Consider the following 25,634-nt stretch of genomic DNA (forward strand, 5'->3'; position numbering starts at 1 on the left):
TCCGGCGCGGCCCTGGCGCGCTTGCGCCGCTCTGCGGAGCCGGACGGCCCCGCCCGCCCCCGCTGTCGGCACGCCCCGGTCACGTGTCCCGACGTCGGCGCGCCGGGTTAGGGGAGGAGGGGCACGCTGGGAGGCGCGTTCCCAGGGACTCAGGCCAAGAGGCGAGTGCGCGCGCATTCTTCTGCCGAAGTTGGCCGGAGGCGGCTGGGAAGGGGCGCTGGGTACTTGTTGCAGCACCCTGCCCATAACCTGGCATCATAGCGTATTATTCATTGTATCTGAAGGGATAATCATCACTAGACACCGGAAAGCCAGTTCCACTGATTGATTTCCTTTCGGCGGCCGCCATCCACCGGGTGTTGTTGGCATACGATGCTTGCTTGCCTCAAAAAGAACTGCGATCCAGAGGAAAACTCCTTCCTGGCTGACTTTGCGTTTTGGTGGCTTCTTTTTGTCAAGAATTTCCTAAATCATTTTGTCGTCTTGGTACTTTCATAAGTAGTACCTTGCTAGTTACCTAGTAGGTGAGGAAAAAAGACACTGTAAAGTTTCAACAACAAAGAACTAGGCTGATGAAGCTCACAGCACCCCCGTGGGAGAGCCAGATCTCTTCCATCAACAGCTCTTGTTTATGCTTTTGCGATAATTCCAGCGATGCAGTTACAGAAACGACTTACATTTATGGAGTGTCCTACAGTTTTCAAAACACAGTTAAATACATGGTTTGTGTCTCAACGCCAAACCGCCCTTTGAGGTAGTTGGGACAGGCGTTATTATCAGTGTTTTACAACTAAGGAAGCGGGCAAGCCAAGACTAGAATCCAGGCTGTGTCCCCAGGGATTTGCGTTTTCTCTCTTTCCCCAGTCTTTCCGAAACAAGTTTACTGTCACACTTCTTTTTAATGGTGTTAGATTTATTTTTATGTATATGGATGTTTTGCTTGCATGTATGTGCCCAACGTTGCCTGCCTGGTATCACTGGCCTTATGGATGGTTGTAGAGCCACTTCGTGAGTGCTATGGAATCCAGCTCATGTCCTCTGCAAGACCAGCAAGTGCCCTAAATCACTGATCCATCTTTCTGGCCCCTTTATGGTCTTTTTGAAAGCATCTCTGAGTAGAAGCACTCACTTGCCCTAAATTCCTGAATAAACGGACTCGGTTTAACTTATTTCACTTCTTAGTTCCAGAATAATCTTTTAAAGATGTAACCAGTCCTTAGCACTTACTTTTACTTTCATATATATTTATAGGAGGGTGTTTGTATTGAGACTTTTATGTAGCTCAAGCTAAACTTTGGCTTCTGAAATTGACCTTGAACTCCTAGTCCGACTTTCATCCATAGAGCCTTGGGATTACAAGGGTGTATCATCAGGTCCAGCAATTCACTTTCCTTGATGAGTTACTTCCTTCAGTTGACTATATGCAACATTTCTGATGTATGGGTCATGATGGTCAAGTTACAGTTGATGGAACTTGATCCAATAAATGTACCCTTACTCAGTTTTCTGGGAAGTGGATTTGAAACTTGCTCTGGAGTTATCGTGCACTTGACTCTCTATGAATAAACACCATGCTTGTTTTGGTTTTTCCAGGTGCTTTCTCTGTGTAGCTTTGGCTGTCCTGGAACTCTGTAGACCAGGTTGGCCTAGAACTCAGAGATCTGGCTGCCTCTGCCTCCCAGGGCTGGGATTAAAGTGTGTGCCACCACACTTGGCAAATGTATTTTTCAAGTCATTTTTCCCCCTGTGGTTGGCATACTGTGTACATGGAAAAATGGGCATGGTTTAGGTAAGAATGCCAAGTTTCAAAGGATAAAAACAATGAAATTTTGTCATGGGTTTGGTTTTTTTATTTTCATTCTGTTTTGTGGTTAAAAAAAAAAAAAAAAGGATCCCAGCTCTTTGACATGTGTTCTTTTGTTGACTATATGGTGTGTGTGTGTGTGTGTGTGTGTGTGTGTGTGTGTGTGGTTGTGCAGGTCACAGGACAAACTCAGGAGGCAGTCTTCACTTTTCACTGTGAGACAAGGTCTCTCTCATTTTATTTTTGTCCAGCTGGCCTGTGAGCTTCCAAGAAGTCTTCCATCACTGCCTCATCATGGTACCGCTGAGATTAGAGATGAAGACACTGTGTGCAGCCTTGTGTGGGTTCTGGAGATTTGAATTCACGTCCTCACAGTCGAATGGTGAACACTTTACCCACTGGGTTCTGTCTTCCTAGCCCCTGTCTTTAAAAGATATTTTGATCTTTATTGTTTTAGAGATTAGGTAAGGGACATAGATTGTTTTTGTCAACTTCCACTGGAAGAACTTTCATTTCTCTGAATATTTTCCTGAATTATTTTTTGGACGTTTTTCAAATGTATTATTATTTTTTGTGTTGATTTATTAACTCCTTTCTTTCAAAAAAGAGCTCTTCCTGGATTTATTAGTTTACCTTTTCCTCTAGCCCCCTCCATGTGGTCTCTTTTCTAATCCTGGAAGAGCTGGAGACCATAGCAGAGACTGTAACTGTTGTTCAAAAAAGGATTCTGGTTGCACCATCTTCCCCCCCTCTGCTGGCGCTTCCTATGAGGTGGCTGCCATCTCCTATGAGATGTTATGGCTGCCCCCAGATCTCTGATAAAACCTAAGAGCATCAAAAAGAGGACCCAGAAGTTCACCCAGTTGACGAATATGTCAACGTGAAGTGCAACAGACAGAAGCTCAGAGGGACTGACAACAGGATGTGTGAAGACTCAGGAGCCAGATCCTGACGCTCAACATGGCTTATGGAACAACAAGAAAATTGGGTACATATCGCTCCCTGGTTTCTGGAGGTTCCTGATGCCCATCGTCAAGGAGCTGGATGACCTTCTGATGTGCTGCACGTCTGACTGTGCTGAGATCACTCACAGCATTTCCTCCAGGAACTCAAAAAGCATCATGGGAAAGCAGCACGGCTGGTCAGAGTCACTAATGCTGTGCAACAATCACAATGAAGAAAGAGTGTTCTGTTTTCACTTAAGGAACACCACAAAAAACGCCACAAAGTGGGGAGAGATTCCCCGATAGTTGGTGAGTATATTCAACTGGTTAACAGCTGTGAGCAATAGATAAATGGAGAATGGAAAAAAGAAACTTTGAGGGAAACTGGTCCGTCTAGTCGGAGCTGATGGGTAATTCTTCGTGCCTATCTCCTATCCCTCTACACTGTACCACTGTTTTCTACTACTTCAGCTTTATTTATAGCCATTGAACACTCACTAGGGGATGGAGAGGTGGAGAGAGAGTTATGAGCACTGGCTGCTTCTTCAGAGGACCCAGGCTTGACTCTCAACACCCACAATGTGGTTCACAATTGGCCTTAACTCCAGTTTTAGGGGATCTGATGCCCTCTTCTGGCCTCTGGCAGCAACAGACGTGCATGTGGTGCATGGACACATTCAGGCAAACACTTATGCGCATAAAATAAAACTTAAAAAATATTTAAAACGAGCACTCACTAACTTGCTTTTACTTGTCTATAAACAGGAAAAGGACTTATTTTGGGTTGTGGTGTCAGAGTTTCCACCAGCAATCTTTGGTTTCACTGATTCTGACCCTGTGATGTGGCACACTGCCCTGTAACATGAATTCTAAATGGTCTTTTACTAAAAATCCTGGTGCCACATATTTGTGTGAATGCTGAAAGATCAGAGAGACAAAGGAACAAGCCACTGCCATGTCTCACCTCGCCAATTCCACGAATCCTGTGACTGAAATCCTCTCAGTACTCACCTGAAAGGCTCCAGCCAAAAAAGCTTCTAGCTGAAAGGGGTTCCTCAGCCGAAAAACCTTCTAGCCGAAAGGCTCTAGTTCCTGTCTCCTCACGTCTTATATACCTTTCTCCACCCACCCAAATCATTTCCTGTCTCAACTTTCCTAGTGCTCAGATTAAAGGCATGTGACTCCCAAGATGTAACACGAATTCTAAATGGTCTTTTGATAAAAAACAAACAACAACAACAAAAAAAAAAACAGGTATCAGATATTGGTGTAAATACTGAAAGATCAGAGAGACAAAGGAACAAGCCACCTCTTACTTCTAGGATTCCTCAGCCTGAAAAGCCTTTAGTTCCTATCTCCTCATGCCTTATATACCTTTCTCTGCCCAGCCTTCCTAAGTACTGGGATTAAAGGTGTGTGCCATGACTGCCTAGCCTCTATGTTTAATCTAGTGGCTTATTCTGTCCTCTGATCTTCAGGCATATTTTATTAGGGTACACAATATGTCACCACACTGCCCTTGATGAGGCACACTGCCCTGTGATGAGGCACACTGTGGCTGTAGAAGCATGTGGCTACTTGCCTTGTGGATAGATAGCAGAGACATGAAGAGACTAGGGACAGAGTTAACCGTCAAAGGCAAGCCTCAGTGACTGACCTTCTTCCTCCAGCTATGGCCTACTTCCTAAAGTTTCCACCAGTTCCCAGAATAGCACCCCTGATAGGGACCAAGTGTTCAAAATATGAGCCTGTGGAGTGTACAGCTCATACTTAAATGAAAACATAGTCAGAGATAGATGACCATGTGACACAATCCAGCCAATAAGAACCTTTTCTGAAAAAAATTTTCCCTAAGGAAGTATTTCTTCTTGCTGGATTCTCTGCAATTACATGACCTTAAAAGACAATGTTAGTTGTTTTCCTTAACTAAGATGAGAATACGCACACATCAGGAAAGGAGGAGGAGCAGAAACAGACCAGAGACACTGAGAGAAAAGCGATTGCAACATTTTAACACTTGTGTTTAGATGTCTCCAAATCTACCCCCCCCCCATTTTTGTGTTTTTAGAAGCCATTAGGTGGTCCTAACTCTTCATTTTATCTTCAGCTATTTGGAAGTGGATAAAAGCAGTGGGCTTCTGATGCTTGCAATCCAGAGGTCTGAATTCATAGCCAATTCTTCCTCTCCCTCCTCCTTCCTCCTTCTCCTCCTTCTCCTCCCCTTCTCAGAGTCCCATTTACATGGTCACTAAAGTTGAAAACCTGAGACATTTACATCTGTGAATTCTCTGGGATCTTGTGTTTCTTTTTATTTTTATATTTTGTGGTGTGTGTGTGTTTACATATATATGTGGGCACATGCATGCCACAGTATGCATGTGGAGGTCAGCAGACAACCTGAGGGTATCAGTTCTCTCCCTCTGCCATGTGCTTCCTAGGGGTCTAGCTCTGGTTTTCATATTTGACTAGAAGCACTTTTACCCAGTGAACATCTCATCAGCCCAAATTCTAATATTTTCTTCCCAATGTACTTGCTTTTCTATCATTCATAATCATTTACTGAAGGCCCTTCTCAAACCCCTTCCTGAAATATGTTATGGAAACACTTTTTTTAAGTCTTGGAGAAAGACCAATTGTATTTCCTACAATTGCTTTGCATATGATACTGCTTCCACACATTTCTTTTAAACTTCCTGGAGTCTAAATAGTGAGAACTGAAATACGTATGCTAAAGTGTCAGGGGCTGGAGAGATGGCTCAGCAGTTGTGAGCACTGGCTACTCTCCCAAAAGTTCTGGGTTGGATGCCCAACACACACATAGCAAGCAACTCACAGATATTTGTAATTCCAGTTCCAGGGGATCCGATGCCCTATTCTGACCTCAATGAGCACCAAGCATGCACGTAGTGCACATACACACTTGCAGGCAAAACTCTTGAACACATCAAAATAAGTGGGTAGATCTTTCAAATTGTTTAAATGTCCAGTGCAATAATTAGTGTTATAGTGCTTAATAAATTAATGTTTATGAATTTTTAAGTTAATAAGTAATACAATTAATAAACCTTCTAGAAAATAATGTTGGAGAATATCTTAGTTGAGTTGGGGAAGAAAAGATTCTTTTCTTGAGATAGGGTCTCATGTAGCCAAGGCTGGTATCAAACTCTGTCTAGCCATGATAATCTTGAACTCTTAATCATCCTGCTCATATCTTCCAAGTGCTGGGATTACAGACCTATTTTTTAAAGGGACAAAACAACAACAACAAAAAAAAACCCAACCAAACAAACAAACAAAAAAAGACAAACCAAACAAACCATAAAAAATGTAAAGATAAGGTTCATAGATTCAACTGCATTTAAATGTGAACTTCAGAGCAGAGTACCATTTGTGTCCATAGTCCAAACTCAGACATAGAGGTAGGAGGATCAGGAATTCAGGAGTTCAAATTCAGCCTCCAGTCAGAAGTAGGTTCAAGGTCAGTGTGAGCTACATGAGACCTTGTCTTGAAAACTATTAAAAAAAACCAGATGATTAAACAAACAAACAAACAAACAAACAAACAAACAAACAGTACACCTTTAATCCTAGTAGTTGGAAGGCTGAGGCAGCAGGTATTTGAGACCAGCCTGGGCTACATAGTGAAATTTTGTTTATAAATAGTGAGGTCTAGTTCTTCAAAATCTATAAAAGGTATGAGGAGATAAGGCATGCAATGGAAAGAGGTATTTATACTTTATAATCAAAGGAAGCTGAGAGTACAGCTCAGTGGTAGACTAGTTCTCCAGCATGTGTCAAGACCCTGAATTCAATCCCCAGCACACATAAGCCTACTTCAAATGGAAAAGGATGAAAGACTCAAAGAAATTAAGAATTCCAAATAAGAGAAACGAAGAGGGGCTCAAACCTGTTAATATAAGGAAGTACAAATTTGAGACAAGTTTGTGGTGATATTGTGTTCCCCAAAATATTGTGCACCCTAATAAACTTATCTGGGGCCAGAGAACAGAACAGCCACTAGATATAGAGGCCAGAAAATGGTGACACACACGCCTTTAATCCTAGCATTCCAGAGGCAGAGATCCTTCTGGATCTCTGTGAGTTCAAAGTCGCACTGGATTTCAGAGGCAGAGATCCTTCTGGATCTCTGTGAGTTCAAAGTCGCACTGGAAACAGCTAGGTGTGGTAACAAGAGACTTTAATCCCAGGAAGTAATGGCAGGAAGAGGAAAGGTATTAAGTTGTGAGGATGAGGAACTAGAGCCTGGTTAAGCTTTTAGGCTTTTGAGCAGCACAGTTCAGCTGAGATTCATTCTGGATGAAGACTCAGAGGCTTCCAGTCTAAGGAAACAGGATCAGTTGAGGAACTGGCAAGGTGAGGTGGCTGTGGCTTGTTCTGCTTCTCTGATCTTCCAGCATTCACCCCAATATCTGGCTCCAGGTTTGTTTTTATTAACAAGACCTTCTAACAATCCGTGCTACACAAGTTAATACTGATGACTCAGATTGATTTAAGAAAACAAAACAAGACCGTTTGCCAGGCAAGATGACTCAGTAGGTAAAGATGCTTGCCACCAAAACTTGAGGTGCCCGAGAGCCTGAGTTCGATCCCTGGAACCTATGTGGTGAAAGGACGGGAACTGACTCCATCGTAAGTTATCCTCTTACTTCCACACATACACTATGACACATGGAGCAACACACACACACACACACACACACACACACACACACACACACACGAATAATAATAAATAAACATTAAAAAATGTGAGGGTTGATTATGACATGAACTTAAAATTTTCTTTTCCTGTACTACTGGTGGGAGTGAAAATCGAAAAACCACTCAGGAAAGCAGTTCAGCCTTGCCTAGGAAGGATGAAAATGTGTTTGTGCTACCACACAACTGAGACAGACCAGAAAGCCCTATAGGTACTTAGCTGGTACTTAATTATAGTTAGGAAAAGTTTATTTGAGAAGTATGGTAATTTCATTTTGAGTCTCTGTCAAAGTTGTTCTTTAATGTATTCGTCCCTTTAAATGATTAAAGATGTTATGGCCTAGCAGATGAGCTAGTTGATTGACAGCTGTCAACCCCCTCCATGCAGCAGCAGCAGTTGCCTAGGAGCCTAATCAAGGCTCCAAATCAGAGAAGGCTGGGGACTGAGTGTAACTGCTTCTATTGTGGGCCATGGTCCCTGAGTCTAGAACAACTGGGGACAAGATTGTGGCTGGCCCTAAAGGTGCGTTGGGGTGGCAGGAACTTCAACAGAATGTGGCAGCTGTCAGTCCGCTTCTTGGAGCAGCTTGTCATCGTGACAGCTTTCTCTGTTTTACACCTCACCGCTGTTCATGGAAACTTCAGTCCAGCCACAGCTGCCCAGAGGAGACTTCGTTCCAGCCCCAGAAATTGCCACAACAGTCATGGCCTCCTATGCAATGACAGCTTTGCTTTGGGAAACTCGGCTTCACTCACTCCTGTGATGGTCCTGAGACTTCACCTTGCCTTTGACAGCTTCAGATGACCCTTAGGTGACCTTGTCTGCAAGGATTGCAGGTGTCTCCCTCCCCCTCAGCAGCTCCCGTCATCACAGCGCCTCCTCCATCCGTGACAGCTCGTCTTGTAGCCTGAGGTCTCAGGAAAGCCTTTCCGAATGGTCTCATTGCCTGCTTGTGGTGTAGCAGGGTGAGCTAGCTGCCTCAAAGAGCAGAAAATTCTCTGGGCTGCCAGTTGCAGGCACAGCCGGACGCAGCAGCTAGAGGGCATCGGAAGAGTTGAGGGAGCAGCAGAGAGCTGAGAAGGAGAAAATACAGGTTGTGGAAGAGCTGAGAAGGAAAGATACCAAGGAGGGGAGGGGGGAGACTATGGAAAGCGAAGGACCGTGGAAGCTACAGAAGGCAAGAGGCTGCAAGAAGCTGTTAGCTCTAGTTGCTGGAAGAGTTCCAGAGAACTGCCCAGTCACCCAGAGTGGCTAAAAGCTGAGGGGCTGGGCACTGAAAACTCAGAAATGGAATACTAGCCGCAATACACCTTAGACTTTGCAAGTCTAGAGCCAGACATCTGTGGGTCCCAAAACTTAGAGCTATAAACCGGTGGCCTGTGGCTGATTTCCACTGAACACAGCAAAAAGAAGGTTCAGCTGGTTGGTGATACAAGCTTTCCACTGTTGGGTGTAGAGAGTTATTCCCACGTATACTAGTAGATATGACTGTCCAGCAAGTGTTCATAGGAGTCCAAACAGCAAAAATGGGTCCAGAGAGCCATTAATACCATGGATTTCAAACTGGGGTATTTTCATTGGGGGAACTTAACTTTGATCCCTGTCAATTTCTTTCCACAGCTGGACATGGTGGGGCAGCACTCGGGAGACTGAGGTAGTGTTACCAGAGTTGTTAGTGTTTTAGCCAGGGCCCTGGCAGCCCTCACTACCCAGGCCCTCCCTCCTCATTAAGCCAATTTAAGGAGATAAAGACACAGCAAACAACAGGCAAAGGACAGTTATTCACCCTGACTGCGCTGGGAAGGGGAACAAAGAGGCCCAGTGTGCTCCACCTTCAGGGTCTTGACATGTGATTTAGGTTTTAAAAAGAGCCGAAAGGTACCCAGAAGTAGGCAGTCCTGGTCAACGTGTGAGCACACCCACCAGCCTTGACTCAGCCACGGTCTCTTCCACAAGCTGGTCTGACAAACTGTCAGAACTGTGAGGTCTCCTTCTGGGAGATATGTTCTCTTACAGAACCACGCTTTCAGTCTTTCCCTTCTCCCAGCTTAAGCCTCCCAGTAACATACTAATTTCTCAGGGTTTATTGTTTTAATAGTCTGACACCCAAACTGAAGAGCAAAAGTGTTTCTTTAGAATATTCATTAGCACAGAAGGATTGCAAATACCGGGCCATCCTGGGCTATATAGCTTGTTCTAGGACACATTGGCTTACATATCAATATAGTCGCAAATGGTGGGGGGAATGTCTGAATGTAGTTCCAGAGAGATAATGAATGTCAATTTTGAAAACAAAAGGTGATATATGAAAATGAAAACTGCTTTTATAGTTTAAAAATATATATGTGTGTGTGCACATCCAAAAAGAAAAAGAATATAGAACACCAAGACTTTCTTTTAAACTGCCTGAGGGCACTTCTGCCTTGAGATTCTTTGTAATAACGGACCACAGCTTTCACTGGGTCTTTTTAAATCGCCATCATGCCGGCAACTCAAAAGTGTGTTACTGATGCTACTGCTTACATAACTTGGATGTTCCCACCCTTGCAACTCGTCTGCCCTTCCTGTTCGCTTATCTGAGTCTCTCTGTCCTTGAGGTCATGCAGTTGCAAAGACAGACACAAACAGAGACAAAGAGAGGCATTTCATCCCTCAAAGACATCTGGTCCTTGACCAGAAATTAAAGGTGCTTTTCTAGAAGACACAGTTCAAGATATTTGGACAGGAGGCAGTACAGTATTAATGCTGTTATATAATCTTCTAGAAGCCCAACATCAGCTTATTTAGAGAATGAGCACTTTTTTAAAAAACCACATTAAAAAAAGGTGAGTGGGTGAGGGCGTCTTTCATATTCATTGTATACAGAGAGCTAGAGCTCTAATTATGCCCCTTTATGTAACTACAGAAGGAAGGCCTGCCTTGTGGGTCACTGGGAATACACTGACTCCAGGCCCTCTAAGCCCTTTATTGAAAATCATAGAGGTCTGAGTTAACAGTGCGGGCCTTTTGTGACTCGGAGAAATTAGACTGAGGAAGGGTTGTTCGTACCTGTAATTTGAGCAGCTAAAAGAACTGTCTCCTGGGGTGGGGGTGGGTGGCTGGGCGCTTAATTGTGTTGTGGCTGAATTTAGAGCCAGATTTACTGACATTGTCAAAAGTAATTTAAGTCTGTCGTCACGGAGAAAAACTTACAATGGTTGATTCGCCCATCAGCTTTGTCATGTTTCAAATTTCCCAAGGTAGGGTGAGTTCAGCCAGGTTTCTCTGTGCTCACCTCTTTCCCAATTTCAGGTTGTTGTTCTTACTTTGCTTCATTTTTTTGGTTGTTGTTTTCTTTTTTAAAGACTGGCTCCTACTATATTGCCCAGAATGGCTCTGAATTCCTGGGCTCAAGCATCCTTATGCCTCATCCTCCTTATTAGCTGGGACTGCAGGTGCATGCTAGGACTGCAGGTGCATGCTGCTGCTCCCAGCATCAGTGAGGAAAGAGAGTAGTATGGAGAGAGAGGCTGAGTGGCATCAAAATTAGCATACGAGGAGCTGGAGAAATGCTTACTGCTTAAGAGTACTTACTTTTCGTGTGGAGGACACAAGTTCAGTTCACAGGGTCCACCTCAGGAGTTCATAACTGCTTGGAACTCTAGCTCCAGGGGATCTGATTCTCTTTCCTGGCCTTCATGGGCGCCCCCACACAGGTGCCCATAAAAATAAATGATTTTTAGAAAGATTAGCTTATGAAAGACACTGTTGCAAAGGGAGACTGGACCTTTTCCACCCCCACTGGCTACACGAAACAAAAGAGAGCATTTGCAGAAAAAATGAAGAGGATGTAAATGATTCTTTGAAAGGTCACAGGTTCTAGGCAAGGGCCATTGAGCCTTTGACCTTTCGCTAGAGCTGGCCTCTTTCCAATACGAAAGTGCTTTTCTCCTTTAATAAACTGTCTCTGTGTCTACCACTATCTCACATGTCCCTGGACCAGCCTCCACCTTTAGGCCAGATTCCACAGCCTGAATCAGGCCACATCTCCCTGGCACCCTCTCTAGGACAGGGAGTTAGAAGCTGTCTGTGCTGTGACTTGATAGCTCTCAGTTTATGGTACCCGTCTCCTCCATGCTCCCTGTCACATATGCTGTGGTGAACTAAACCAAGTGATGTGAAATTCCTGCCACTCTTAAAAGGCTATACAAGACAGACCTTTCCTTTGTTCTGGGGACTGGTTCAAACTCACCATCAGAACCACTGGGTGTTCTGTAGGCTGCTTTCTGAAGCAGCTCCACTATTCCACCCCTTATTTCTCTCATGGTGGTACACTCCTCCCAGCCCCCACCCTCTGTTGACTTCTCTCTAGGCTTTAAAGGGAAGCCTCTTGTTCCCTTTAAGACTCCACCAAGTTTGGACTTCTGCATATTATATTGAATTGTTTCTAATGCTCTTCCTCCCACCTTGAGATGTGCTCATGGCCTTGAGAGCCTTTCATTATAATAAACTTCATTCCTGAAGGGAATCGATGTCTTAGCTTTCCTTTGCAGATTGACCATGGAGGCTTTTTCTTTTCTTTATTTTAACGAGAATCTGAAAATCCCATCAGGTGCCCTCTGGAGAGCATAAGTCAGTTTTCTCTAAGAGTGTAGCCCCTTGCATGTTGACCATGTTCCAGTGGAAGGCCACACATCCAAGACTGGATGGGCAGTACAAAGTAGACTGGATGGGTTAAAAACAAAAAAAGAAAAGAAAACATGAAGTTGAGCAGTTGGGGGGGGTGGATCTGGGAGGAGTTGGGGAAGAGCAATATATAAGGTTGAAAAAATGTACAAAATTCTCAAAGAACTAATATAAATAAATAAGTAAAATTAAAAATGGGAACTGACGAGATGACTTAGTACTTTCCTCTAAGCCTAATCACCTGAGGTCTACATGAAGGAGGGACAGAACTGACTCTTGCAAGTTGTTCTCTGACCTCCATGCAGGGACTATGACACACATGCCCCTTCAAAACAAACAAACTAACAAATTTGAAATAAAACGGTTAGGTATTGTGGCACCTGCCCTCAAACCAGTACTCTAGAGACTAAAGAAGGACAATTATGTGAGTTTGAGGCCAGCCTGGGCTACATAGCAAGACTCTTGTCATATATATATATGACATTTATTTATATATAGTATAAATAAAAACAAATAGAATATAAGAAACATAATAAGGGGTTGGGGATTTAGCTCAGTGGCAGAGTGCTTGCCTAGCAAGAGCAAGGCCCTGGGTTCGGTCCTCAGCTCCAGAAAAAAAAAAAAAAAACCCGTAATAAAATGTATAGTGGTAGTTTGAATGAGAGTGGCTCTCATAAGCTTATATGTTTAATCTCTTAGTCCCTAGTTGGTGGAACTGTTTGGGAAGCATTGGGAGGGTGACGTTGTTGGAGGAGGTGTGTCACTATGTGCAGGCTTTGAAATTACAAAAGTCCACACAATTTCCAGTTAGCTCTCTCTTTCAAGGTTGTTGTCTCAACATGTAAGCTCTCAGCTACTGCTCCAGCACCATGCCTGCCTGCCTGCAGCCATGCTCCCTGCCATGATGGTCATCGACTCGTCCTCTGAAAGTATAAACAATCAGTAAACTCAGTTGTTTGGGTCATGATGTATTTTCACAGCAATAAAAAAGTAACTAAAACACACACATTAAAAAAAATGGAGTAATGGGCTGGAGAGATGGCTCAGAAGTTAAGAGCTCTGGCTGCTCTTCCAGAGGTCCTGAGTTCAATTCCCAGCACCCACATGGTGGCTCACAACCATCTATAATGAGACCTGGTGCCCTCTTCTGATGTTCAGGCATACATGCAGGCTGAACATGGTATACATAATAAATAAATAACTTTAAAAAATGGAGTAATACTTTGAGGAATAATAAAACAAAAACAAAAAACCACTTTACTACTGTAACAATCCTGGTAGCAGATGAGACACTTGTGCCTCCTCTTTATTGTATTAGATTACTGAAACACTGGACCCCAAGGAATCTCATGATTGGAAAAGGACCTTGTCTTTCTAGAAGAGATTTCAGACAGTTCTGACAACTCTTCAGATCACCTTGTGTGAAAGCAGAGAAGATGATATGTTAGTGATGGGCAGGACCACCCCTTGACCAGGACTGCTTAGCTATGCATACATCTCACGCTCTATTTAAGCGTTAGCCTATGTCAAGACCCCAAAGATAAACAGGGGTGTCATTGGATGCCTGAATTTGTCCCTTTTGAATAAATCTCCCTTTCTTGCTTTTCACCTCAATTGGCCTGTTGAGAACAGGTGGGCAAGTCCAGCTTGTTGGGGCTAACCATGCAGGCTTTGACCTTAGAAACTATAGTAATATCAGCAGACTTTTCATTAAGATTCTTCACAAAACCTAGCTCCACCTAACTTATGTCAGAACAGAAGCTATCATTAAGGATATAAGGAGTGGGACTGGAGAGATGGTTATTGGTGAAATTATTAAGGCCACTCCATGTAGTTAAAAGGGAGGTTTATTTAGTGGCGTAACTTACAAATGAAGAGATAGGTAGGTTGCAGGGTCTGGGGAAGACGTAGCGCAGTCCGGTGGTGTTCTTTGGAGAACTCTGCTCGGTCTACCTCTAGCATCCCGGGTCCAAGAGCCAAGAGAGCCACCCATCTGGATCTCAGGTCTTCAGGCTCCTCTCTCGGCTCCGCCTTGTAGGTGTGACAGTAGCCTCAAAGCGGGTGGCACTTCCAGGTCAAAGCTGGTACCCACTACAGATGGTTCAGCGATTAAGAGCACTGGCTGTTCTTGCAGAAGATCTAGGTTCAATTCCCAGCACCCACATGGCAGTTCACAAACATTCATAGTTATAGTCCTAGGGGATCTGAGGACCTCTTCCGGCATCCTCAGGCATAACACACACATGCAGGCAAAACAACCCAGTTTTTTTCCAGTGCTGTGGCTTGCTGCAGCTGTGGCTGGGCTTCCTCAGCCTGGGGGTCCTCTAGGGCAGCCCACGATTGTCTTCCTGGGGCCATATGTGATTCTCGGGCCTTCACTTGGGTTCTATAACCCCTCCCCTGGATGCTTGGGACCATCTTTATTTTTATCTGTTGTTGGAACTCTAAAAACTAAATTCAAAGCTTCCTTAGAGTGTCTGGGGCTCCACTGTCGCCTTTCCTTTGCCTCATCTGCCCCCTCCTGTACATAGGATGCTAGGTGGAGGCTAAGTCATTGTCTTTGGAAGGCTCTCAACAGACTGAGCCAGAGCAACAACTTGTTTTAAAATGCCCATCTCCTTTAGTACCAGTGGTTCCTTCAGATTTCTCGACATCTTGGTGGTTGACGGTCCTAATCTTCTGCCTGTGTTTGGATCCCTGTTTTTCTGCCCTCTTATCTTAAAAAGTATACCCGAATTCCCGCTATCAGAGGGAGTCCAGCACCTTGCCTATTTTTATTTGTTCTTTGTAGCCTGCTTGTTGCTACAGATGAGACTACCGGTTCACTATATCACTAGGAAGACCAAGAAAGAGCCGGTGCCGGTGTCTGGAGATGACTTTCGAATGACTGGAATGTTAGCCCCTGTCCTTGAGGATCATTGTACCCACACTGAACTATGTCAGTATGATAAGGTATCTGCCGATGGCAGGTATAATACAGGTATAGGCACTTGTGAAAAGTGGGGGTGCCTAGGTCTCTTTCCTCTGGGGCTGTAGGTGGGTGGATATTCAGATCTTCCCATACACAGAATTGTGCATCTTTTTTTGTTGTGGCTCTTCTGCCTATAGGGCAGCTGCTTATGTTCACCTTCACGACTATGGAGTAATAAATACTGAGTTTTTAGTTTTCCTCTATTTTAAAACTAACTAGTCTTGTTAGATGTGGTGGCACATGCCTTTAACTCCAGCCCTCGGATGGTTGAGGAAGTAGGATTATGAGTCTGAGGCCAGCCTGGGCACTACATATGGAGACCCTGTCTCAAAAGGAAAAATAAGTTCTTATTTGGTTTGTATCTTACATGAGAAAAAGGACCTGCACAAGCCAGTCACATTACCTTCCAGAACTGGGAGAATTAAGTTTGTTTTATTAGCTATCCAGTCTATGGTATTCTAATAGCTTGATGAATTAAGATACCAGTAGAAAACAACCTGAGTAATTCACCTTATTCATAACCATGAAAGAACAGCCAAGGAGCATTAGATAGTTGGACAAAGCCAGCAGAGCCAAAAGGAAGCTCTACATTTGGGTACAGCAGCAGCCGCACGTTTTTGAGTACCTGCGGAATACCTGGAGCCTTGAAGCATTTTCTTACCTGATTGACAACACAACTAAGCCTGTACCAAAAGTGCCTGTTCTCCAGTTCCACAGGGACTGCACATGGCTGGTCAGGATAGAGCTGTCAGTCTCTAACGCAGGTTTTAGACCACGATAAAATAGACTTTAACATTAATAAAATATAACCAACAAGCTTTCATAGACAATATTAGGATACATAGTAAGAGGAAAACAATAGGAGCCCGGCGTGCTAGTAGTGCATGTCTTTAATTCCAACATCGGCAGAGGAAGGCCATCTCAGAGTTTGAGGCCAGCCTGGTCTACAAAGCGAGTTCCAGGATAGCCAGGTCTACACAGAGAAACTGTCTCAAACAAACGAAACCAAACCAAAGTAAAGCGGGAATTCCATCCACGCTGGGGCCTGCGTGTTTGCGCATGCTCCAACCGTCCGCCCCGCCATTTCCTCGAGGTCGCTTGAGCAAAGGCTGTGGACTCCAGCAGTGGTGCCAGGTTCGCTCCGCCTCAGTGCTCCTCTTCTGACCCGCGATGTCTCGCCTGATGCTGCTCTGCCCTTCCCTCCTCCGCCACCACACCGTCCTTTCTTGAAGCTTGGCGGTCGTCTCACCCACTCAGAACGGCCACGCCACCGGGAACTGTCACCCACGGTGAGGTAGAGCCGGCCTGATGGCTCCTGGGGGGTGGGGAGGAGGGAGCGGTGTGTGTGTGTGTGTGTGTGTGTGTGTGTGTGTCTTATGGGTGGGGGAGTGACAGATGTTAGGAGTGTGTGTGTGTGTGTGTGTGTGTGTGTGTGTGTGTGTGTGGTGTGTCTTCATGGGTGGGGAGGAGAGAACAGATGTCTCAGGATGTGTGTGTGTGTGTGTTCACGCGCACACGTGAGTTTTTTGCTTCGGTTGTGGCATCATTTTGGAGGTGGGCCCAGGGCGAGGGGAAGCCCTGAGAAGGACCTGGCCTTTCTTCATGGGCATGGAGGCTTAGGGGCCTTGGTTCACTCCAGGGTAAATTACCCGCCTCATTGCCAAGCCGTAGCATTTTCTCTAAAATGGTGGAGATACTGGACAGCTTCGAGTTTCCTAAACCCAGACGTCAGATGTTGGCAACTATTGAAAGAAAACTGAGTTTTCTGAAAATTCAGTTGGTTTAGGACCCTGTTTTTAAGTCTCGTGAATTCACAGAACATTTTAAAAACAGATGTGTGTGTGTGTGTGTGTGTGTGTGTGTGTGTGTCTGTCTGTCTGTCTGTCTGTGTCTCGTATGCACATGAGTGCAGGTATCTGAAGAGACCAGAGGTGTTGGATCTGGAGCTAGACCTGCCTGATGTGGGTGCTGGGAACCAAATTTAGGTTCTCTGCAAGAGCGGTACGTCTTAACAGATCAGCCACCTCTCCAGCCTTTGAGAAGATCTCTAGCTGTGTGTGTGAGAGGAGGGGGAAACACACCCAGAGTTTTGTGCATGAAAGCCTGCAGAGCTGGGGCTTCATCGCTGAACTCCATGCAGCTCTGCCAGTGAGCCGTTTTGTTAGTCACAGGTTGAGGAAGCCATCCTCATTACTACTACTTTCCTTCTTTTTCAGGAATCGGCGGTTGGAATTGTGGTGTTTTTTACGACCTTTTTCATCCCAGCTGCATATGTGCTACCCAATCTGAACCACTTCAGAAGAGAGTAGATGCCAGTTGCCGTCTGAGCAGCACCTCAGTTCCAAAATGCTTTCAGTAAAAGCCGTGGCCTCTTTACATGAGAAAAATGGCTTAGTTGAACCTGTTGTGAATATTCAGTTTTATAACTGTATGTCTGTGGTGTTCTGCACTTTTTTCCCCCAACTGTGCATTGTATGGATGGCAAAAATAATCTGCTTAAGTGTTAAGTAAAATGGAAACACTTATTTGTGCCTAGTATTATTTTCCTTTGTACTTTTTGGGGGGCTTAAGATGCTAGGGATCCAACCCAGGGTCTCAAGTGTGAGGGGCACTCTACCACTGAGCTACACCCCAATATCATGAAAGTTGTTAACAATTTACTAATGAAAAAATACAATGAGAAAAAAATGAATGAGACTGTTAGGAAGGGTGGCACTTGGTGATTCTGAGTGACAGCAAGCATTTGATAGATGCGAACACCTGGATCTAATAACATCAACTGTGAGAGATTAAACATGCTTTAAGATATTGTACATTTAGCTAAATGTTTTTCATGGTTTGCCAACCCCATTTTTACTGTGAGAAATACGACTTTTTTGTGTGTGGCCTGGGAATGGAACCCAAGGCCTCACCATGGAGATTTGTGCTCTTGTTAATCCCACCAGTTAAGAATAACACCATTACCACAATTTTAAGACAATTTTGAAGCAAACTTTAATTAAATACTGGCCAGGTTGATGGACTCTCTGGCCAGGTCCATCTCTGTGTTCCCAGAAAATGGACACAAATCACAGTTTGCAGGGGCTTAAAAAGGCAAGCCTCATGATTTATCACATTTCCCATCAATTCCAATCAAGGGCAAGCATACACCTTGACATATTTCCTGCCTCCGTACCTCCTTCCTACATCCAATTGGGCAAGTGTACATCCTGATGTAAATCCTGCCGGTGAACGTCCCGCCCACATATGATCAAGCATTCCCAGTGCAAATGAGCCAAACAAACATAGAACAAACAGAAATTTATTCTTAGCTGCAAACAACCCTACACCTGCAAGGTATATTTTTCCTGCTTTGTTCTTACACTCTAGCTGTGAGTTTCAGTTATCTTTTCAATCTTTGTTTACTCCAGGCACATAGTCATTCCCTTATTTCTGATTTTGTTGTTTTTAATCAGCTTTCAAGTTTGGCACATTATATGTATACACAGCTGTATTCCTTATTTTTACTGTTGCTATGACCAAATCCCAACAGAAGCAGAGTAAAGAGGGGACGACTTATTTTGCCTCATGGCTTTATCTCTCTTGCTTGGGGCATAGTGTGGCAAAGCAGAACATTTCACAATCACGGTGGCCAAGAAATAGAGAAGAGAGTGCTACAGAAAGGGGGTAGGCGTGGGGGAGTATAACCTCGAGGACACACGCAGACCCGGGGAGTACTTCCTCCAGCTGGGCCCCAACTTCTATTCTTTAGCTCCCCAGAGTTCTGTCTTTTTTTTTTTTTCTTGTTTGTTTTTTGTTTTGTTTTTAAGACAGGGTTTCTCTGTATAGCCCTGGCTGTCCTGGAACTCCCTCTGTAGATCAAGTTGGCATCAAACTCAGAGGTCCACCTGCCTCTGCCTCTCAAGTGCTGGGACTAAAGGTGTGCGCCACCACCACCTTCTGCCAGTGATTTCCAAATATTATGAATCCATCAACCATTGAACCATCTAATCATATTGGAGCCTTCAATATCCAATCCCTTCTGAAAACCCCATCAACTAGCTACTAAGCCCCTAAAACATGAGGCTGTTGAGGGGGGGACATTTCATATTGAAACTGTCAATATCTTTTTAAAAAGTTATTTATGTATATGTGCCATAATGCAGAGCTCAGAGAGCAACTTCCAGGAGTCAGTTTTCTAATCCCCCACGTGGGTCCTGGAGAGTTGCACTCAGGTTGTCGGGTTTGACAGCAAGCGCCTTTAGTCACTGACCACCCACCTTTGGATTTTTAGTATACTGTGTAGTTATGGTGCACCCCTCAACTTTGAGCCTCCATTTCCTTGTCTCTGTAATAGGGGCCCAGAATTACTTTTTTGAAGGGATTTTGTGGGGATTAATTAACTTGGTGAACAAGGAAAAAATAGTTTTCAGCATAGTGATTGAAAGTAAATAAATAGAGGTTCTTGTTAGATATGTTTGCTAATGTTCATTTCATGTATACTGTATTCCTGTGACGTACTAGGTATTATCTAGAGCAACAGACCAACACATAGGTCATGGCACTTTGTGGACCTAAAGACCTTAGAAGATTGCATTGGGTCACTCTAGTATTTCTATTTCAACATTTTTATTGGGAGCCAGATGTGGTGGTGCACAGCTGTAATTCTAGCACTAAGGAGGATGAGACAGGAGGATCATAAACTTGAAGCCAGCCTGGCTACAAAAGTGAGACCTCCTTTCCTCAGTCTCCAAAAGCAGCAAGAACAATGTGGTGATTTTGTTAGGGTTTTCCAGAGGAACATCCAATAGAGTGTGTGTGCTCACACAGGTACATGTGTGTATGTGTGTTATTTGTGTGTACATAGAAACTGGTTTGAAGATTTACTGTGTGTAGTTATGGTAAATTCAGAATTTGCAGGGTAGTGCAGGCTGAAGGTAGAGTATAAAGTTGTAGTTAAGTTTGAAGATAATTTGCTCTTTAGGGAAGACTTCTTTCTAAAGGGCTTTAGGGGCATTTATTGGTTAGGTTTTTGTTTGTGGTGAACATGGGGCCTTGTATGCGCTAAGCAAGTACTTTGCTGCATTCCAAACCTTAGCCTTTTTTTTGTTTTTTTGTTTTGTTTTTGTTTTTGTTTTTGAGGATGTGTCTCTCTACATAGCCCTGGCTGCTCCGAAGCTCACTACGGAGACAAGGCTGTCCTGGAACTCACAGAGATTCACCGGCCCCTGCTCTCAAGTGTTGGGATTAAAGGTGTGTGCCACCATGCCCAGCCCCAGTCTTTTGAAAAAGCCTTTGGATCACTGGATAAAGCCAGCCACATGTGTTTTACAGAAAGTCTGTGGATTTAAATAGTATTCCCTTCCAGCTCTCACACAGACATCTAGAATAGTGTTTGGCTGAATAGCTGGCATCACAGCTTATCCAAGTTGACAGAAAATTAACCATCACAGTTGGGTAAAACAAATTGTGAGTTAATTAAAATCTTACCCATTCACTAAGATCAGCTTTGGGAAAACCCCTCTTACGACATTTAGAAATAAAGCAATCTCTAACAGTTATATTGATCCAACATTTTTTCCCCTGATAACCTTTACCAATGAAGGAAAATGGAAATAATTTTTGGAATTATAAATTCAGGTTTTAGGCAAGGACTTGGAAGTCATGTGTAATATATTTAATTTGTAAGTGTGCTTAACAGGGTTTTTGAGACAGTTTCTCTATGTAGCCTTGGCTGTCCTGGAGCTCACTATGTTGACCAAGCTGGCCTCAAATCCAGAGATCCATCCTGACTCTGCCTCCCAAGTGCTGGGATGCACCATTACCACCTGTCAAATACAATATTTTTAAAAGCAATGTATTTGTATTTGGTATATTGTGGTAAATGTTCTATGAGAATATTGAAATATTTCTTTTCAGTAGGATTATAATTGTGCTCTTTTACTTTGTTGGGGGTGGGCACAGGTTCTCATTATGTAGCTTAGACTGGCCTTGAACTCAACAGTTCTCTTTTCTTAGACTCTTGCATGCTGGGATTCCAGGTATGCCTGTCCCATCATGCCTTGCCAAATTATTTTCAATATAGGAAAAATGTTATTTTGTGTGTCTTGTTTTTCTGAGACAGGGTCTGTGGCAGTTTGAGTGAGTTGTTTCCCCAAGATTTGGGACTTTTTAATACTTTGTTACTGTTTTTTTTGAGACAGGATCTCACTATATAACCTTGGCTGTGTTGGACCTATGTAGACCAGGCTGGCATAGAACTCACAGAGATCCACCTGCCTCTGTCTCCAACGTGCTGAAATTAAAGATGTGCACCACCATGCTCAGCTATAAAATGTTATTTTCAAGGTTGTGTTTATTTTTTTTTTTTATTTATTTTTTTTTTTGTTTTGGTTTTTCGAGACAGGGTTTCTCTGTGTAGCTTTGCGCTTTCTGGAGCTATTGTAGCCAGGCTGGCTCGACTCACAGAGATCCGCCTGGCTCTGCCTCCCGAGTGCTGGGATTAAAGGCGTGCGCCACCAACGCCCGGCTTGGTTGTGTTTATTTTTAAAGTTTCGATGCTACAGAACAGCACAGAATAATGGATAACTCGTTTAATTCTGCAAGCTTGTTTCCTTTACTATAAGATTAACATATTGTCCTAGATCCATGAATTTTATTTTTTTGCTTTATTGGAAACAATACATCATCATGTAAAAATTTCATTCCTTGCTATTTATGGGGAATTTTTGTTTTTTAAAATTTATCATTTTTGTGTGTATATGGTGTATATGGTGAGTGCACATATCCCACTATGTGTGTGTGTATGTGTGCGTATGTGTGAGTCAGGGGACATTTCTTGGAGTTGTTCTCTTCTACCATGGGTTTCCTGGCTTGAACTCAGGTCATTATGTTTGGCCAGCTCTCTTACCTGCTGAGCCATCTCACTAATCCCTACTTTGCCTTTTTATCTTTGTATTTTGTTCTTCACAAAGCAAAAACTAATCAGTCTGCTAGTCCCTTGATTTTGATAGAGGTAAGTTCAGCAGAGTGAAATCACAGAACCACACCATAGTGGCTCGGCTTATTTGTTTGTTTGTTTGTTTTTGAGCCATTAATGTTATTAGAAACACACACCCTACTTAGAATCCTTCAGGCTTGAATTCCTTGTATTTAGTTCTGTCCTTTTTTTTTTTTTTGAAACAGGGTTTCTCTGTGTAGTTTTGGTGCCTGTCCTGGATCTTGCTCTGTAGGCTAGGCTGGCCTCAAACTCACGAAGATCCGCCTGGCTCTGCATCCTGAGTTCTGGGATTAAAGGTGTGCGCCACCACCGCCACCACCGCCACCACCGCCCAGCGTTTCTGTCATTTTTTTTTTCCCACAGTGATCTGTTTAAAAACCTTACGTTTTAATTGTCTATTTTTCTTCTTTTATAGTGAAATACCTGGGGCTGCATAACTCAAAAGAGTTTGTAGATGCAAGTTTCTCCAGTCCTGCCCGGCCCTGTGGTAGGGATGAATCTCTCCCACCTGCGGTCCCGAAGCCTTTTATAAAATAATCACTCAGAGGCTTATATTAATCACAAACTGTATGGCCTATGGCTTTAGCTTCTGGCTAGCTATCTCTTTTATCTTAAATGAACCCATTTCAATAAATCTATATGTTGCCACATGGCCGTGGCATTACCGGTCGGTCTGCTGGCATCTTGTTGCTCTTTATGCAGCAGGCAGGCTGGCATCTCTCTTGACTCTGCCCTTCTTCTCTCTGTATATCTGCTTGGATTTCCTGCCTGGCTGTAAGTTTTCTTGCCATAGGCCAAAACAGCTTTATTATCTAATGGGAGCCACATATATTCACAGCATACAGAAAGACGTCCCACAGCAGTTTTATTTAGTTCACCATTTTGGAGGCTGAAGTCCCAGTTGCAGCAGGAGCAAAATTCCTGGTTTAAGGTTGATCCCTTGGTGTGTTGTGGGTCCTGCCTCCTTTCTTGTAGACATGAAATGAGCTCTAATAATTGTTAATGTTGTTTCTCCCTGTTAAAGACAGTTTAAACATGTTTGTCTTCAGTTCTCATCTCCTGTTTGTTCTGTGTTGTTGAGAACAAGGCTGGTCCTGGGCCCTTTCCTGATCCCCTGCCTCTGCCTTCCATGTGCTGGGATTGCAGGTATGTGTCACCACACCTGGGTCATGGTACAATGAAAAATTTAAAAACTCTTCAATGCTTTCTTAAATATACCAAGTTCTCAACTTACATCCCATTTATTTTCTAACTGTGGTTTTTATTTCTGCTACTGTAATTCCATTAACACTGCTATCCAAGATTGTAAATGGTGTTTTGTTTTTATATTTTTAGGCTTTTTGAGAAAGGGTTTCTTTGTCCGGGAACTAGCTCTATAGACTAGACTGGCTTTGAACTCATAGAAATCTGCCTGCCTCTGGGATTAAAGGTGTGTGGCATTCTTGACAGAAATAGGAAAAAAATCTTAAAATTTACATGGAAACACCAAAGACCTAGATCACCCAAAGCATTTCCTAGCAAAAAGAACAAGATTGAAAGAATCATAATCCTTGATTTCAAACTATAATAAAGAGTCATAGTAACTAAAACAGAATGGCACTGGTACAAAAGTGGATCAGTGGAAGAGTACAGAATATCTAGAAATAATCCCACACAGGCATAGTTATCTGATTCTTGACAAAGATGTCAAAAACATTCATAAAAAGAGCCTCTTTAGAGTTCAAGACACCATTTAGAACAAAGCCCAGGGAGAAAAAGAAAAACGACAGGGTGGAGCGGAAGCATCTAACTCGCTGAATAGTCTTTTCAAAAGACCAAGAGAATCAGGCAGAAGCAGCATTTTAAGGAGACATCCCTGGAAAGCTCCTCAATTCTAGGCACCCGCTCACAAATGCAAGGAGACAGGTGAATCCTTGGAACAGAGAGGAAGGAGGCCACACACAAATACTGCAGTGAAACAAACTGAAGGCTTACAGAAAACACTGAGGGCACCCAGAGGCGAAATGTCTACCTTCATGGAAGGAGTAGTTTGATTGCCGACCTCTGCGCAGCAATCGTGGGAACCAAAATACTAGGCCAGGGCCCTTTACATGTTGATGTGAGTATCTGTCAGAGTTACGTATCCAGTGGAAATCCACTCAAACACTGGAGCCAGCCTCATTTCAGTAATTAAATGCTTTCCCCTGCGGGAAACCAATCTATAGAATGGAAGAAAGTCTTTGCTAACTGCATCTGATGGGATTTACACTCAGAATATATAAAGAACTGAAAAAAAATCACTGAATAATCAGTAAATGGGCAAGTGACTGGAACAGAGACCTTTCAAATAAAGTACAAATGACCCAATGAAGACATGAAAAGAAAAAAAATGTTCAGGGAGTGGATCTATAGCCCAATGGGTAAGCTCTTGCTTTGCAAGCATGAAAATCCTAGCTTGAGTCAAAAAGGGCATGCAGTGGCATGTACCTGTAATCCCAGTCCTCCTATGGCAAATCCCTGGCAGTGCTCACACACATACAAAAACATGCACACATACATGCATACCACACACGTACATACACATGAAAATGAAAAATAAAAATGAGATGAACTCAGAATTTGAGCTAAGTAACACAATGATTGATTGTTGTAATACAGAGAGAGAGAGAGAGAGAGAGAGAGAGAGAGGCCTTGGCAGGTGGAGCCAAGGTGCCTCACTGCAGGTGAGAAATAGAGACAGCGCTCAGTGGGGAGTTTTATTTGGTGGGAGGAAGAGAGAGGAGAGGAAAATAGAGGGAAAGAGAGAGATAGGGAGATAGAGACAGAAGTTGGTGGGGGGGAGGTGTGCACTACCTCCTGGTGATGGGGGAGAGAGTGTGAAGGGGGAGGAGTCTTTTCTTAAAAGGGACAGGAATATAGGATAACGTCAAGATGCTGGGCTGGCCAGGGTATTATCTGCTTATTGGTTAGGATTCCAAGGAGTGGGTCTGAATGCTAACCATGACGACAGTCAAAGAGCAAATTAGCTATAAGAACAAGCGGTGAATTTCTTTGAGAACACACAGGAAAGATCAAGGAATTAGAAACGGTGAGGAAAATAAGGCACATGGGATACAGATTTAGCAATTCAGTGTTTTTTTAAAAAAGTTATGTAAGAAGTTATGTATTATGTCGAGCGGTGGCGGCACGCCTTTAATCCGAGCACTCAGGAGACAGAGCCAGGTGGATCTCTGTGAGTTCGAGGCCAGCCTGGTCTAGAGTGTGAGATCCAGGACAGGCACCAAAACTACACAGAGAAACCCTATCTTGAAAAACAAAAAAAAACAAAAAACAAAAAAAAAAAAAAAAAAAAAAAAAAAAGAGGACATTAGATTCCTCGGAGCAGGAATTCCAGGAGGTTTCAAGTCACTAGATAAGGGTACTGGGAGCTAAACTTTAGTCCCTTGGAAGAACTGAAAGCTGGCTTAAGCTCTGAGCCATTTCTCTAGCCCTGTTTTGTTTGTTTACAGACAGGGTCTTGCTATGTATTCTAGTCTGGCCTCCCAGCAATCCTTGTCTCAAATTCCTGAGTG

The 25,634-nt window shown here is 43.5% G+C and overlaps 1 protein-coding gene across 1 annotated transcript; it reads left to right on the forward strand.

Annotated features, from left to right (window-relative positions):
• Positions 1 to 16,146: 16,146 nt before the first annotated feature.
• On the forward strand, positions 16,147 to 17,639 carry LOC114706046 (cytochrome c oxidase subunit 8C, mitochondrial). Its single transcript, XM_028888256.2, is given in 3 exon segments — positions 16,147 to 16,323; positions 16,326 to 16,393; positions 17,321 to 17,639. Coding segments are annotated over 3 exon segments (210 nt in total). The 5' UTR covers positions 16,147 to 16,274; the 3' UTR covers positions 17,414 to 17,639.
• Positions 17,640 to 25,634: the final 7,995 nt, after the last annotated feature.

This window comes from Peromyscus leucopus, chromosome 14 (assembly GCF_004664715.2).
Source record: "Peromyscus leucopus breed LL Stock chromosome 14, UCI_PerLeu_2.1, whole genome shotgun sequence".
Classification (NCBI taxonomy): Eukaryota; Metazoa; Chordata; class Mammalia; order Rodentia; family Cricetidae; genus Peromyscus; species Peromyscus leucopus.